General features: G+C 32.9%; 4 protein-coding genes across 4 annotated transcripts in view; all 4 read right to left on the reverse strand.

Moving 5' to 3' along the window:
* LOC103856262 (peroxisomal (S)-2-hydroxy-acid oxidase GLO5) overlaps positions 1–16,013 on the reverse strand; it is a 382,149-nt gene that overhangs the window by 39,254 nt on the left and 326,882 nt on the right. The gene's annotated exons all lie outside the window — the stretch shown is intronic.
* Positions 37–3,357, reverse strand: LOC103855665 (heat stress transcription factor A-1a). The gene is made up of 2 exons (XM_009132687.3): positions 1,368–3,357; positions 37–1,264 (listed from the first exon to the last, which is right to left on the reverse strand). The coding sequence occupies exons 1-2, from the start codon at positions 1,656–1,658 to the stop codon at positions 257–259; spliced, it is 1,299 nt and encodes a 432-aa protein (XP_009130935.1). The 5' UTR covers positions 1,659–3,357; the 3' UTR covers positions 37–256.
* Positions 5,389–7,429, reverse strand: LOC103855754. The gene is made up of 2 exons (XM_033273264.1): positions 5,748–7,429; positions 5,389–5,605 (listed from the first exon to the last, which is right to left on the reverse strand). Exons 1-2 carry the CDS (start codon positions 6,759–6,761, stop codon positions 5,591–5,593), a joined length of 1,029 nt encoding a protein of 342 aa, XP_033129155.1. The 5' UTR covers positions 6,762–7,429; the 3' UTR covers positions 5,389–5,590.
* On the reverse strand, positions 7,691–15,959 carry LOC103855673 (transcription factor MYB39). Its single transcript, XM_009132695.2, has 3 exons — positions 10,777–15,959; positions 9,623–10,366; positions 7,691–9,491 (listed from the first exon to the last, which is right to left on the reverse strand). Exons 1-3 carry the CDS (start codon positions 11,040–11,042, stop codon positions 9,455–9,457), a joined length of 1,047 nt encoding a protein of 348 aa, XP_009130943.1. The 5' UTR covers positions 11,043–15,959; the 3' UTR covers positions 7,691–9,454.

Here is a 16,013-nt window from a genome sequence, read left to right on the forward strand (position 1 = left end):
CAATGACAAAGGTCGAGCAGAACAAAGTATGCACAATTAAAAATCATCTCAGTTGCTGTAGCATTGCTTCCATCAGTATCATATATATATCCACAAAGTTCTGTTCACTTTCTATTATATAAATGAAGATTTCTGCACAAAGTTTAAAACTTTTTTATACAAAAGAGACTTAATAAAATAAAATAAAAACTCTTAGTCCCAAGCATCAAGTTAGTAGAGAAAGCCTATACAATTTTTGACACTAAAACATAATCCTTCACAGTTGCTTTGTCTCTGAAGTGAGATGACCCAACTCCTCTATAAGCTTATCCACATGCCCACCATTTGCGTCGCTACTCTCTAGCGTTGTCTCATCTCCAAAAACAGGGCTTTGTGCCAGATACTCTTCAAAGATATCACAGTTACTCATCAGTTCATCAATATCAAGGTCTTGAGGTAATCCCTCAAGCTGATTCGGTACTGAACCACCGTCAAGGAAGGGGCTAGGAGAGATGAATGCCTCTGAAACATCCTTCTCTGCATTCATGTAGTTTTCTGTAGGTGAGTCACTGATGCTCTCTTGTGGCATGGGAGGAATCATTGGCATTAAGGAAGTTGAAGCAGAGGGTATGGGTGCATATGCTTGTGATTGTCCTGAAGTTGTGGGCAGTAACACCTCCTGAAAAGTGACTCCAGAGTCCCGGTTTGGCGAAAACGGGAACTTCTCATCAGTGTTCATCATGTTCCACATCATAGAATCACTTCTAATAGGCTGATACTTAACTATCTGTCCATCAGAAGCAGCAGTGGTACCATCCTCAGTGAGTCTCCGCTTCTTACTAGCCTCAGTCACATGCATATTATTACTATCCGTCTGCTTCTGTATGAACTGAGAGAGGAAAGTTGGATTCTGAACAGCTTTAGCGAGGAAAGACATGATCTGCTGCTGCCTCTGCTCCATAGTCTGAAGACTCTTCACCATCGTCTGAAGCTTGCTGTCCGTTGATTGTTGCTGCTGGCGTAACTTCACTAGCTCCTGCATCAGCACGTTCTTGTCTCTTTTAAGCTGTTCAACCTCTTCCTCGAGACCAAACTTCCCAACCTCTACGCATGAAGATAACGAAGCCATGTGACCCTGATGAGATTGTGTATTACTACTACCACTACTACTACCATGTCCGTGAGTAGATTTTCTCCGGCTTATCGTCTTCAAGAGATGCTTTTGACCTCTTAAGAAACCTTCGTTCGCAAACTCCCACCGATCTGGATCCACTTTCCTGAAACCCTGAATCATATAAAGTTTGAAACTTTCTGAAAATTGAGATCATACGAATCATGAAAGACTGAAACTTTTGTAAATATAATCAAAGAATATGTTAACTACTTACATAGGTATTCAACTGACGAACGAAGCTGGAGAAATTGTTGTGTTTGAAGTATCTGGGGAGAAGGGAGCGAGAAAACTCCGGCGGGTCCCACACGACGAAGCTGTTGTTCGCCGGGCTCCACGAGACGATCGCGTCGCTCGCCGGATCTTCCACCATGTCGTACGTCTTGCTGAGGAAAGGAGGAGGTAAAGCGTTCGCGCCAAGCAACGTCGCCGGATGCGGATTTCGGAGCGGCGGCGCCGTCGTAGCATCGCCGCTTTTTGAGTCTCCGGCGGTTACACCATCCATCATCTTGTACGGAGAGAGAGAGAGGGAGGGGGAGAGGAAGAGAAAAGAGGATGAAAATGACTTGAGATTTACGATACTACCCTTTTTTATTTTGAGCTCCTGTGATAGCGCGACGGGACACGTGTCGTTGTTTTCTGGTGGGCTTTTATGTTTGTTTTTTATATACTACTTGTGTGTGGGTCGAAAAAAAGGTCAGTTTTTTTAATAAAGAACTGGGCCTAAGCTATGATTGAAATAATTGGAGGTGGTTGTAGATAAGACATTGTTTACTCGATTTAATTTAAGTAATTAACTAAAACCAGTGTTTTAACCAGACCGACGGTTGAACCAGGATAAGCCGTGAACCGATAATATATCCAGATTAGGTAAATATTAACTGGAAAAAAGTTTCCTGGCTACGCAGACTATTGGACAGCGTTTTTAAACCCAGACCGAACCAGTGGTCAGACCGGATCGAACCATGAACCGAAAATAATCTGGGTTGGGTTAATGATAAAACCCAACTAAAATCGAACCAGTTAAAAATTCCTATCGAATGTAAAAAACCTGGAAACCTGGAAACAATAAACTGACCAAATCTCGATTTGTATATAAGCCAAAATTTTGTTAATGAAACAATTAATTTTTCTTCTTTTTTAAGTAAAAATAAAATTTATCAAAGATTAATAAAGTATTGTTTCTCGTCTTTTTCTTTTATCGTCTCTACAACTCATAAATTACAAGATTCAAGATGTTGTTTCTGTCTACTTTTCACTTTGTTTAAATTTTTATTTCATGATCACTTGTTTTGAAGAATTTAAATAATTGAAACATTTATGTTTCTGAAATTTGTATTTCAAAATATAACTTTTACCTAATGTGTATATAATTTTTTTTAAAGGTGATGAAGATTTAGAGTGATAAGATCTGTGAAAAAAGTTTAAATGTGCTTTTCATATTGATTTTAAATTTTAATTTTAATTTTTAAGTTTTTCTATACATTATGGCTATTTAAATATTTTATTTGATATGATATATTTTTTTAAAAAAATATGCATATTATTTATAAAAGATGATTAAATTTAGTTTAATCTAAGTAAACCCGATTGAACCCGATTCAGATCGGTCGAACCACAATAATTTATGACCCAAAAAAATTCTGGTTCGCTAGCCGGTCCGGTTTTAAAAACACTGCTATTGGGTAATATATCGGAAACCATACGAAGTATTGAAATGTATTGGATCCAATTTTGACCTTGGGTTGGATTAAGTTTTCTTAATGTTGATTTTACCCCAACAATTTTAAATAGATCTGATTACACCCCGAAAGGTGAAATTTACATAATTTTGATAAGTTGGTGTAGCTACTGGTACATTTTAATACTTCGTATGGTTTCCGATTTATTACCCAATAGTCTGTGTAGCTAAGAAACTTTTTTCTATAATTAATATTTAAAAAACAGTTATAAAGTATAAAACCCATGTCAAACTGCAAAAAAATATTGAACCAAATCAGGCTTGTTGATAAATCTTCTACTATAAATCAGTTTGATGTGGAAGCCCTAGGTCTAGTGGTTTGACCAAAAATTCAATAATACTTCTGCACCAGAAGATCTATGTTTCAATTTTTGGAAAAGATATTGGAAAAAAGATGGGAAATTGCCACAAATAGCACATTCATATTACCACTTTTCATGTTTACACTAACCATTTTTACCCTCACTTTTAATAAAGGGTAAAAGATAATTATACCCTTAGGGTTAACTAATCTAGACTTAGAGTTTAGAGTTGAGGGGTGGAGTAGGGTTTTTGGAATATGAAATTTAGGATTCTAATAAATATATAAAAAAATACTTAAAAAATATATAAAAAATGTTAAAAAATAGTTTCAAACATAATTTTCGTTTTTCAAAAAAAATTTGAAAAAAAAATTCGAAAAAAAAATTCAAAAAAAAAAATTCAAAAAAAATTTTATAAAAAAGTTCGAATTTGAAAAAGTATAATTCGAAAACATAAAAAACCATTTTACTTTTCTTTTTTTTTAATTATTTTTTTTATTTAAATAATAATTTATTATATATAAATAACAAGGTCATAAGAGTCTTTTACCACTTAATGAAGAAGATATTTTTAAAAATGTTTCTTTAGTGATGGTAAAAATGAAAAGTGATACCATGAAAGTGGTAAACATGTAATTTCTTCAAAAAAGATTTATAAAAGATCTTCAGCATGACACAAAAAGTATCGTTTGTAATGTTTCTCATAGAGTTTGTAATGACATAATAAATCAGTGTTAAAATATTCAGTTGTTTATTAGTCATTCTTCTTTTAAACTAATACGATAAAATTTCCAAAAAAGAACATTGATACAAATAATTTTTAAATATTCTTAATATATTTTTTGAATTTTTACAATTTTCAATTACAAATCACTAGTGTTAAAATATTATTTTTTATATTTTTATTTGATTTGTATTTCATGACTATTTATATTGAGATTTTTAATAATAAGTTCATATAAAATTTTAGAAGATAATAACAACTATTTAATTTTAAATTTTATTTTATATTTAATCACAATCGAACAGGTTGAACCCAATGAAAGTCTATTAACATATATATATATATATATATAAGTAAAAACATCTCTGATTTGGTTATCGGTTTGATTTTAAAGACATTGACTACTCTAAACATATGCGGTTAAGATGCATAATCAGCCTCTACGTTTTTATTTTTGGCTTTGTTGCATGCTTTTAAGGATATTTAATACTCATCAAAGAAAAGAAAGAAAAATTAGCTTGTGATGCTTGTGTTTTTATTAGATCTGTTCATACCCTAAGTCAATGCATTTACTTTGAGATAACAAAGCGAATCCCAGAGACCAGGGAATGGGACTACAACTTTGAGCATGCAGGAAGTGTGTCACTAACTTTTACAGTAAAGGTTACATACGCTACAGTAAAGTTTATCAGGCATGCAGTGTTGAAAGAAAGAGGCAGTAGATGATCTTGAGTGGCATGGATCAAGCGTAAAGATTAGCCTTCAAACTTCCCTCCTTATAGTATCTTTAGAGGAGAAGAACAAAAATCCCTACAACTCTTGTGTTTCTCTTTTGATAATTTATTGGTCATGTATATTTCTTTCTTTGGAAGAATCACATTCAATATAATCCTCTCTAGCAGATTGATTGATTGATTTTCTTCTTCTTATTTTTTGTTTGTAATGTCCTAAGAAACCAAAGTTTGCAAATTAACTATATCCAACATAAGAAGTGCACACTCAAGTTTGATTTAACTTACGTAAATGAACATCTTATAAACGTTTAAATTTTACAACTATTAATCTTTTGAGGTAGACAAAAGATAATTTTATTCATAAATCCACTTTGATAAATCACTAACGGGATACTACATTTTTAAAACACTGTAAAGAACATAATATATATTTCTTATACTTCAGGATAAGTGGGTATTGACAACGAGAATCACACCCGTTACAAACTGGCCGACTTGTATAATTATTGGGAATAACCATATATATGGACTCAGCCTCACCTCCGGGATTAATCCATATGAAATCTCCAAACGTACATTTGATATGAAGAGTGACGCCACATTGATCACATGAATAAAACCATTTTTCTGGGTTTAGATCTTCCTCGCATACCTCGCACCAGTACTGCTCACTCGTTTTTACCCCGTAACATAGAGTCAGAAAATGATCTTTATCGTTTTTGTGTTCTACCAATTTTGGCAAAATAGAACATTTGACGTCTAAAACAAATTTGCATTCCTCACAACTGAAAACCATACATGCCTTATCTCCACAAGCATTGCATAATTTGTCTTTTGTTGAGTAATTGATGTATAACGAATGATGAGGATGACCTTCATGGACAAAGGGCTCAGATATAGAACCACATCGCACATCAAGGTTGATAATACCATTATCACTTATGTACATGAAACCTTCAAAATAATTTTGACAAGCATCACATAAATTTAACTCGCAAGAATTTGAGACTAAAGTCATAGACATCTTGTAGAAGGAATCTATTTTCTTTTTTGGAAGATCAGCACATTTCTGATGAATGATGAAGTAATCACATACCGTGCAATCATAGAATAGAGTAGAAAATATGGGATATGCGCATATTGTACAACGCCTACTTTTACCGTTAGCATCACTCCCTTTTTTGAGCTTTAATGTATGATTCTTATGAATGAAATGCTTTATTACTCCTTCTTCGATCACTTCATATGCTTTAGAGTTTGTGGTATCTTCTAATATGCTTTCAAGTTCAATACCATCCCAGATCCCAAACCTTGTGGCACATCTCACATGAATTGCAAAATCAGGACATTTTGAGCAAGAATAAGCTCCACATGTCCAATTTATCTCTTTCATACAGACTTCACATTTCCAATCACCGGCCTCGAGGCAATCATTATAGGATATACGATGAACATGACGACTAATTTTTATAATATGTGGTATGTCTATACAATTCCTATGGACCATGAAATTGCACTGAAGACATATATAAGGATTTGGATCATCATCCATTCCACAAGCATTACAAACAAAAATTCGTTGCGGCAAAAGAGTGAGTTGATGTTCATGCGCTTTGGGGTGGTCAAGAGCTAAAGGAGGTGGATTCTTTGCACATTCGACATCCACGCTGAAATTGCAAATAGAACAATGATAAAACAGAATATGAAGCTTGCTTTTGCACAAGCAACATTTTCCATTGGTGTAACTTGGAACACGAGTGAGACGCTTGAGAGGATGTTTAGGATGACATGAGTAGCTGAGTTCTGGTGTAGATTCAGCACAATCTTTATGGAAATTCAAACCACATATATCGCATGCATAAGGGAACCGATCATCAACTAGTTGACATATATGACATGAAAACATAATCATCTTTGGAACAAGGGATAAACGATGCTTGTGTGTATTTGGAACATCAATATTTTTGACAACTTCTTTTCTTGCACATATCAAATCGATTGCAAAATCACATATTGAACAATAATAATACATTTTTGGCAACTTACCTTTACAAATCTTGCATTCACCATGGACATCTTCGAAGTTTGAAACTACCTTGATTTTTAACATATGTTGTGGATGATAGGCGTTGCAAACATCTTGATTAGATGTAGCGCACTCCGTGTGAAAGAATAGTCCAGAACGAATGCAACGATAGCCATCACTGTAGCAGTCTTCACCAAGATTGCAGCCATCACATTTGTGACCGCGTGTTGAGTATAGTGAATAATATTTTTTGAGTATTTCAATTGAAAAGATAAATATAAGCTTCTTATAATGTTTTTATAATGTTTTTTTGTTTTGGTTTCACATAATGATGGGAACTTTCCATGTATATATACACAATATGATATAACATCACTATAACAAGTTATTCTTCTTTTAAATGAACAAGACACTCTTAGAATTATGCTTTTCATAATATTGGTAAAATGAAAAAGGCAAGTTATTCTTTGTTTAATTAAGGGAGAGGATATTCTGATTTCAAATGGGTTTCTAACATACGAAAACAAATTTTTGCTGCAAGAAAAGAATTCAGGATAAATCAATAATTATAAATATATTATGAATTATATTATATTTTAATTTTATTTTATTTTATGAATTATAAATATTTTATATAAATGTATTTATTTTAATTTTAAATTAATTAAATTGATTTAGTAAAAAATTATTAGTTAAATAGTTATTAAAACAAATTAGTTTTGAATTCATTGTTATTCAAACTGTTTGTTAATTTGCTGTCACTCTAACAATGTTTTAAATGTTTTTTACTACCTACCAAATTTTCTAAGAAAAAACAAATAGCATGAATTTTCGTATACCAAATTTGATTATCTTGTGTACTCATTTTTTTCATTTGGAAAACTAATGACTACCTTCCACTACTTGATTATTAAACCCTGATGTTAGACGTAGATTTGATCGTCCGTTATGGCAAGCTTATACCTTTCTATTAACAAAATCTTTGCTGATAAAGTGATTAGTCCTGATGATGGTTTTTTTTTTTTTTTTTTTTTTTTCTGAATGAATGTTAAATTTGTATTCATCAAAAAAGCCATTTTACATCAAGTGTAGACCTTAATAGGAAAATCCTAATCTTTTGCAACTTATACTTCTAAGGATTAATTATCTAGTTTTGTATGTGTTCATGTCTATCACTTAATGGTATACTCTTAATAGAGTGAACCTTGGTTTCTTCCTCGATATCCGTTTCCCTGCTTCAGAGATTTACCATCCTCTTCCAGTGAGAAACGAGCTAGCTCTTAAGAGCTCTCCTCAACGCTGATTTGATTGGCTTCCGTTCTTTGGCAATGGAGCAGTTTCTCCAACAACATCCTGAGAGAGAGGTCATGTTGTGCTTGTACAGATCGTAAAACCTGCAAGGGGACGTGGGAAAGATGTTCAAGAGGTGCAGTCTGAAACTGAAACCACGGTCAAAAGGATAAACGAAATATTTGGTATACCGGTGCAAGTAGGGTAAATCCATGGAACATAGATGCAGTGACTGAAGCAATGAGCTATGCATTGATACTTTCAAAAGTAGAGAAGCAAATGCGTCACGAGCAATACACAAGTATGTTGCGCATTGGGCTCGCAGCTTTATACAGAATCTTGAAAGGGCTTGTGGGGGATTAAGTGAAGAAGAGGTGTTGGGGGATAGGTTTTGGGTTTAGGCTTCAGAATTTTGTCACTTGATCCAAGCTTTAAAAAGCTTTCCGTTGAGCACACTGTCTCTGCTTATAAGAGGACTAAGAACAGAGCCATTCTTGTGGATTATTATGGCAAAATGGTGCAGCCAGGGTCCATTAGGACAACATCTAGCAATGAAACGATCCAAACCTTGAAAAGTCTGTTTAGTGATCCCAAGAATATAGTGTTTCTAGTCAGTGGGAAAGACAGAAAGACACTAACCGAATGGTTTTCTTCATGTGATGATCTTGGTTTGGCTGCAGTGGCTGAGATATTTGCTTGCACCGTTGGACAAAAACAAGAAAAGCTAAATACTATTTGGATGAAACGGCAGAACTGTCAGAATGCTTGAAGGTCTAGGCCACCTCCACCGCAGCTATATCTGATCAAACCGCTTCGACCACTGATGTTCCGACAAAGATCCTTTTAAGTATGAGTGAACTGAAGTTTAATGAGTTTGTTTTGATGACTTGTTAATGGTTTTCAAGTTAGAAAATTGCTTTTTTTTATGTGTTAGTACCAAATTTTTAAAATGGATTAAGGTAAGCAAATCTAATGTAATGTATATTTTATATTATAAAGAGGAATTCACTTCATATCAATTTAAATGATAATCAAGAGTGTAGAACAAAGGTGTTGTTATATTCGTAGATGACTTGTAGATCAAGTAATGATTTTGTATAATTACTAATCCAGATCCTTAGTTTTATTATTTTCAATGGCATAATATGTTTTTTTGGGCAATGTTCCTCAGTCAATATACTGTTACTGATTAGGGAATTTGATTTTGTTAGTATATAGTTAGACTCATCATATGTTTTAACCAAAATATCACTCGGAAATGTGATTAAATATAGAAATGCGATTACAATGTGTTTCTTTACGCAACAAACAAACAAACCATATAGAAGAAATACAATACAACCATTTTTCCTATAAGAAAAGAGATACAAACATATAAATCAATAATTTTGTTACAAAAGAATAATAAATAATATTAATCGAACGTTTCTGTATATGAATTTTCTTTAAAACTAAAAATATACGACTTGGAAGAAAAATATCCAGTTCTACCACGGGCCGGGTGACGATGTGGGCGACGTTAAGCTGCATATATCAAATAGCAACACTCTGTTAATATTATTAGAACTGAGATAGTATATTTTGTTAATATATATAAAAATATTAGCTAGATAGTGCATGTATATTGAATATAACTGTGGAGAAAAAAATCTTACTCTAAGAAACTTTTCCAGCAAGAGTCACTTGTTTCATCATCAAGGAACTTCTCCCAATCCTCCAGGACATCCGAACCGGTTAAGTGTTGAGTCGTACCGGGATAATTCAAGCCGGATGTTTCAGGAGAAACCGATATCGAACCATTAGATGGGATCTCACTTAATTGATCACCATAATAACCCGGCATCATTCCGGTTCCTGAATTTAGATTTTTCTGAGAAACCGTAACCAAACCAGGAAGCTGGTTATCTTCAAAACTATCCCAAATATTTTCAAACGGTGGCATCATGAAATCTTCATTTGCACTTTGGTTTATAAAATCATGTGGTTCATTAGCATTCAGTTGTATAGCCGCCTGCTCCGGTTTAGGATTCACTGAATTGGTAGTGAAGCTATTGACTACTGAATCCAGTTTAGGATTCAATGAATTGGTAGAGCTGGTGATGTTTGGTATGGCTTTGGGGGTTATGATTTGAAGCATCTTATGGATCAGTTGGAGTTTGAGAAGATCTTCCAAAGCAATGTTGTTGTTGATGAGGTTACTGCTACCAAATTGGCCGTTGCCAATAGCCGCCGCGAGTATTTGAGAAACGTCGAGGATAGGGCTAAGATCGTTGGTTCTTGGCTCATGCGTGATTGGATCAATACCCATTTGCAACATCTTCTTCCGCATATGAGTGTTCCAATAGTTTTTGATTTCGTTGTCAGTTCTTCCTGGAAGATGACTCGCAATCTTCGACCATCTATAAAATGAATTCTCAAGCGTTACAACAATAACCAAAAATTAACATTTTGCATGGTTAGAGATCTTAAGCTGAAGGTCATGAGTAGTCTTGAAACTGCCTATATTAGCAAAAAGATAGTACAATGGAAGAGAAATATATATAGTCCTTTTGGGCGACAAATGTTTTTCTTTTGTTTTTTTTTTTGTTTTAGTTTATGTTTTCGTTTGTGTGTTTAGTTATATACATAATGTATGTGTATCTTTTCTAACTAAACCCACAAGGGCCACAAAATTTATTTGTTCATTTTAAGCGCAAACACTAAACACACAAAATAATATTTGAAATTCTTACAAACATTTTATATAACTGAAATGGTTTATTGTTCAAAAATGTTAAATATGTAAAATTTAATTAACAAAAAGTCTTACTTGTTGCCAAGAAGGGCATGGAGTCTAACGATAGTACTCTCTTCTTCATCGGAGAACTCGCCTCGCCGGATATCAGGCCGTAGATAATTCATCCACCGGAGCCGGCAGCTCTTGCCGCAACGGTTAAGTCCAGCGAGCTTAGGAAGCGACCGCCAATTCCCATAACCATTCTTCTCTATATAAGCCGTGAGCTTATCATCTTCTTCGGGCACCCACGGTCCCTTCTTCACGCCTTTGTCTTGATCGCAACACGGTGATCTTCCCATTTTGGTTATATATCTTCTATTCAACAACCCTAATTTCTTGAAGATTATTGAAGATCTGGTAGCTCTCTACGTTCTAGTTTGTATGTATATATATACACAACATGTGTGCAAAGGAGCCATCACATTACTAAAGTTATATGCATTCGTCAGAATTTAATGTAAATATTATTTTTAATAGTGTGTGACAAGTCTACAATATATGAGTCATACAACAAATAGGTTGAATAACCAAACCAAGGTTAGGTATTGATAATATGATATATGTCATGGCGTTCGCAAAGCAATTCGTGGTGAATGATTCTCAAAGAAAGAATGTTTATATAAAAAATTAAATACCTATGTATCTTTGTTATGGATTTCGTTGTGTGTTGACGTATAGGATATTTTCCCTAGCGCTGCTAAAAACGGAAATGCATATATTTCCTTATAAGAACTCTAGCTGAATTGTTACGTACTTTTACATGTATAATGCAACTTATAGTATATAATTTTAAAACCTTATTAATCTTATCGAAATTATACTTTTTTAAGAAAATTGCTAAAAAAAAGAGAGAATTAAAACCCACATTTTCAAATGAATATATGATAATTTTTGAATATTTCCTATATATATATATATATATTCTGCTATTTTGGTTAAAACCTATAGTTTGATATGAAAAAGGTTAAAACTTACAGTGAAATTTTCGCCTAATGATAATAAATTCAAAAGGTTAACTACTTTTCGTGAGTAGTATATATAAGTAATATTTAATTGTATTATGCTAAATCATGTTCTCATTGCAATCTTCATCAAAATTGGAATCTTGTTCTTACCATTTTGTGATTGCTTCCACCGCATTCAAAGACGACTCTACCTGCTTCAATGTCTCATTGATGATCAAAGCCGACTCGTTCTCTCTCTGTCCTCCATTTGAATTCAAATGAATATTGCTCTTCTTAATTCTCCTAACCAAGCCATATAACCACTTGCGTAAATTCAACACTCCCAAAATAAATAAAGTCACAAATATTCATTTTGTCTTAAATCAAAATGATTAATGGAATTACCGTTATCTTTATATTGCTTTTTTGTTACGTTTTTTTTTTTGGAACACCTGTTTTTTTGTTACGTAATAATGTAAACTCATGGAACTGTAATTTTAGATGAAAGACAGATTAAATAATCTATGGAAGAAAAAAACTAAGATTAATATACAAGAGACGGGAAATTCAAAACATTGTACATGAACATATGAAAAGCAAAAACAAAAATAAAGAAATGATCAAATATGGTGCAAAGGAAATATTAAATTTTATTGATGAGACTCAGATTTATCTATCTCAAACAAATTATCTATTAAATATTAATAATATAAGCATATAAAGATAACATTCAAATAGATCAATTGACCCTCCTAATTGTGAACTAGCTCCGCAGTTAGATGATCATTTAATACAAGATCTGCAAAATAATGTACATTCTAACGTAATTCAATAGCTTTAAAATTAATTCATTTCTCTGATCTTCTCTCGAGGTTTCAAAACATTTATTCGATAGCGTAAGGAACACATAAACTAGAAAGTGGATTATATTAGAATCTTTGTTTGTCTTCAAAAGAATGAGGGGATATATCACGACAAATTAGAAGAAACATAAAACGAAGTTTCCTTCAGCTGGAGAAAACGTTTATTGTAATTTTAATAATGAGATTTCACTCTCACATAAGATCTCGATAATATACTTAATTACTAAACCGTTAATTACTATCATGGATAAAAGGGTCAATGTTCAGGCTTGATTCACACTGTCAAATTAAAACCAAACATTTACCAACTTTTTGTTTATCTCGTTGACTATATAAACAGTCGTATAAACTATAAGGTTTCCATATAAGTAGCAGCACATCGTATATAAAATTCATTTCTATATTTACGTGACATTGTCAACGAGTGTAGGAGATAAGACAAAGCTAAAAATTCCATGTTATATTACTGTTTCGCCACATAGATATTTCGTAGATTGATGTAAAGAAAAATTAAAGAAGATATTCCGTAGTTAAATAGTTGTAAATTGAAATTCAATGCATGGTTTACTTCTATATCGGTCTGTATATAAAATAGTTCTTCGAATCCAAATTAACGCGACACATGCATATACTTCAAAACTACTTATATTATGCTGTTTAACCAAAAACAACTCCCAAGTTTCTTTTTATCGCATTTGAATTCATAGTTTACAATTTTTTTATTTTTTTTTAAAGAATGTTAAATTAGATTCAAATAAAAAAAACTGCTTTACAATGACTGTGTCTCTGTTTTAAAATTTTTAATTCTAAAAACAAGAAAACTATTCTCTATGATCTGAAATGGTTAAAGTTTATCTTGTGGCAAACCACCCTTCCATAGCTTTTGCATATCTCGTACTTCCATTTATCCGGCTTGAGGATATTTGATTCCGAATTTGCTTGTCTATATATGGCCATTTGAAGTCGAGCTGAAGGGACACTCTGCTCTCCATGTCGCCTACCATTGCGTTCTCTCCACAAGTAGTGTATAGGTGTCTGAAAAACTGAGCGAATGAGAAAAAGGACAGTCTTATTCCTTGAACCATCTAGCATAAACCTTAGAATCTTGTTCCATTCGTTTGAGTAGTGTATATCCATAAGCTTCAGCGACAAGCCCTTCCATACTGCTGATGAGCTACACTCGAAGAAAATATGATTTCTGGTTTCTATTGGAGCTCTGCAGAGAATGCATGACGTGTCAGCTTGTGTGGACCACTTGCCCATTCGGTCCCCAGTTGCTAGTCTGTTCAGAGCCGCCAACCAAGCAATAAGTGAATACTTAGGATAGTTTACAAAATTCTTTAGTCTTAACATTCAATAAATTACGTACTTTTTGGTATAATGATAATAATTATACTCTATTATATTCATTAAATCAATTGTCTACAAAAGATTTATTTTCTGGACCAAATCTTCTAAAAGCATTGAAAAATCTTTCACATGTAGTATATATCAAATTCAAATTATAAATTCGGATAGTTCAATACGTCAAAAGGCACAGTCCTATTTATTTATCTAAAGACAGATTTCTTATCTGCTGCAAGCGTAGGCTTGAGTGTGTAAGTCCGTATGTGAAAGAGAACTTAATACATGAACCGGGTCTCGTCAAGAAACAAAATTTATGTGCCAAATGCCAAATATTTTGTGTGACAGTGTGGTTAGCACTGTGGTCAATAAAGTAAAATGAGATTTGGGATAAAATTTTAAGAAGCTCTTATCTCACTTTCTTGCCAAGGAAGTATACAATTTGGTAGATGGGAAAATCTTGGAAAAGTCAGTTAACTTGTAAAAGTATTTGAACGACCAATGGCCAATCTATCATAAAAATATAATACCAACAAAATTTAAGACAATAAAATACACACAATTGCATAAAAATACCTATTTGCAAAAATTTCTACAGAGTTCTTATATATTAAAGCGAAACAACCGTGATCCTGTCTCTTGGAAACATATGTTTTGGAAGCAACACAAAGATTAATTGTCATATTATAAGTTGTCGTTACATAACGAACCCATATCTTAATTTGACAATACTAAAGTTATTTTTGGCCAATAAGTAGTTAAGGTTGATTTTTTTTGTCAACAGTAGTTAAGGTATTTTAACCGAACAAAAATCACACATTATTCTAAAAAGAGTTTCAAATGTGAATGCGCGTTTCTACATACAAACGTATATTATTATTGTTATTATAAACTGTCGAATGAACATGGCCGATACTGTCTTTTTTTTTTAAAGGACAATTAATATGGCGATACTATTAATTAGTTTTTAACGTTAATTTTTACTTTCTGTTGATGAAAAGTTGATAAATGTATATATACGCATTTTCAATTTTACCATTTCAATTGTTTGGATATTAAACCTAGTATATGTTGCCATGCAAAAAGGAAAACGATATATTCATACAAAATAAAAAAATATAGTTATATCATTATGTAATATATTAAAAAAAAAATCAAGAAAATTTGATTCGTTTAAAACTAGTTTGGTTTATTCAGTTGTAGACAAATGGAACTAACTGGTCACTTGCAAGTACATTATAGTTACTGATTTTGATCTTCGGTTTGGTTCAATTCTCTTTGGAAACAAAAGATACGCTGGTTTTGTCGAAATTTTAAACACAACTTTTTTTGTCAGAAAAAAACTCTTTAATTATAGAAAGCTAAAGGCAAAGTCGAAAGATCCCACGACCCAAGAAAAAGGATTAAAGCTGTGAATTGCTTTAGGGACATATGCACTATTGAAACCTTTTTAATAGTAAAATAATGTGAAGCTCATTAAGCGAACAACAAACATTAAACGGTGACAAAAAAATAAACATCAAACGTTATGTAATATTATGAGTTTATTATTATTTATTTCAAGACTGTTCAAACTTGAGGATTGAAGTAAATACCGTATGACTAATTAAATACACAACGTTTTTCGTACCCTTTAATTTTCTCTTGTGTATTTTTGGATGATTAAGATGACATCGGACCTGTGTGCTATATATACACCTTACATGCAAGAACCTTGCTCTACCAGCCTACTATTTGTGCTCAGCTTCATTTAAGAGAATTCATTGAAAGTTTGCCGGATTTTTAGTTGAGTGGTTTACAATTTAATCTCTTTGCAAATATAAAGGGACACTGCCATCCACCCCCGACTATCCAACATATAACAAGGGTTGTTCTAGATGAGAATAAGAGGGAACTAACTAAATCACTCGACCACCATGCGTTGTACTACTTTTCAGGGGTTAATAATCCATATAGAGGATTATACTATTTTGAATGATCTAGAGCCATACTCTCGATTGAGGTGAGAATGTAGTTACATATATGGTGATGATGATTCATGGTCTATGGACTCTCTCTCTCTCTCTTTTCGTAGTATCTTGAATAATATGAAAATTATTAAACGTATCATCAAAAACGA

Source organism: Brassica rapa, chromosome A01 (genome assembly GCF_000309985.2).
Source record: "Brassica rapa cultivar Chiifu-401-42 chromosome A01, CAAS_Brap_v3.01, whole genome shotgun sequence".
Classification (NCBI taxonomy): Eukaryota; Viridiplantae; Streptophyta; class Magnoliopsida; order Brassicales; family Brassicaceae; genus Brassica; species Brassica rapa.

Bases quoted from the DNA above. Each gene is read 5' to 3' on its own strand.
- LOC103855754 (XM_033273264.1), bottom strand. From the start codon at position 6,761: ATGTTAAAAATCAAGGTAGTTTCAAACTTCGAAGATGTCCATGGTGAA.
- LOC103855665 (XM_009132687.3), bottom strand. From the start codon at position 1,658: ATGATGGATGGTGTAACCGCCGGAGACTCAAAAAGCGGCGATGCTACG. The intron at 1,265-1,367 runs GTAAGTAGTTAA...TATATGATTCAG, and splicing joins TTCGTCAGTTGAATACCTAT to GGTTTCAGGAAAGTGGATCC.
- LOC103855673 (XM_009132695.2), bottom strand. From the start codon at position 11,042: ATGGGAAGATCACCGTGTTGCGATCAAGACAAAGGCGTGAAGAAGGGA. The intron at 10,367-10,776 runs GTAAGACTTTTT...TTCATTTTATAG, and splicing joins CATGCCCTTCTTGGCAACAA to ATGGTCGAAGATTGCGAGTC. The intron at 9,492-9,622 runs GTAAGATTTTTT...TGATATATGCAG, and splicing joins TGCTGGAAAAGTTTCTTAGA to CTTAACGTCGCCCACATCGT.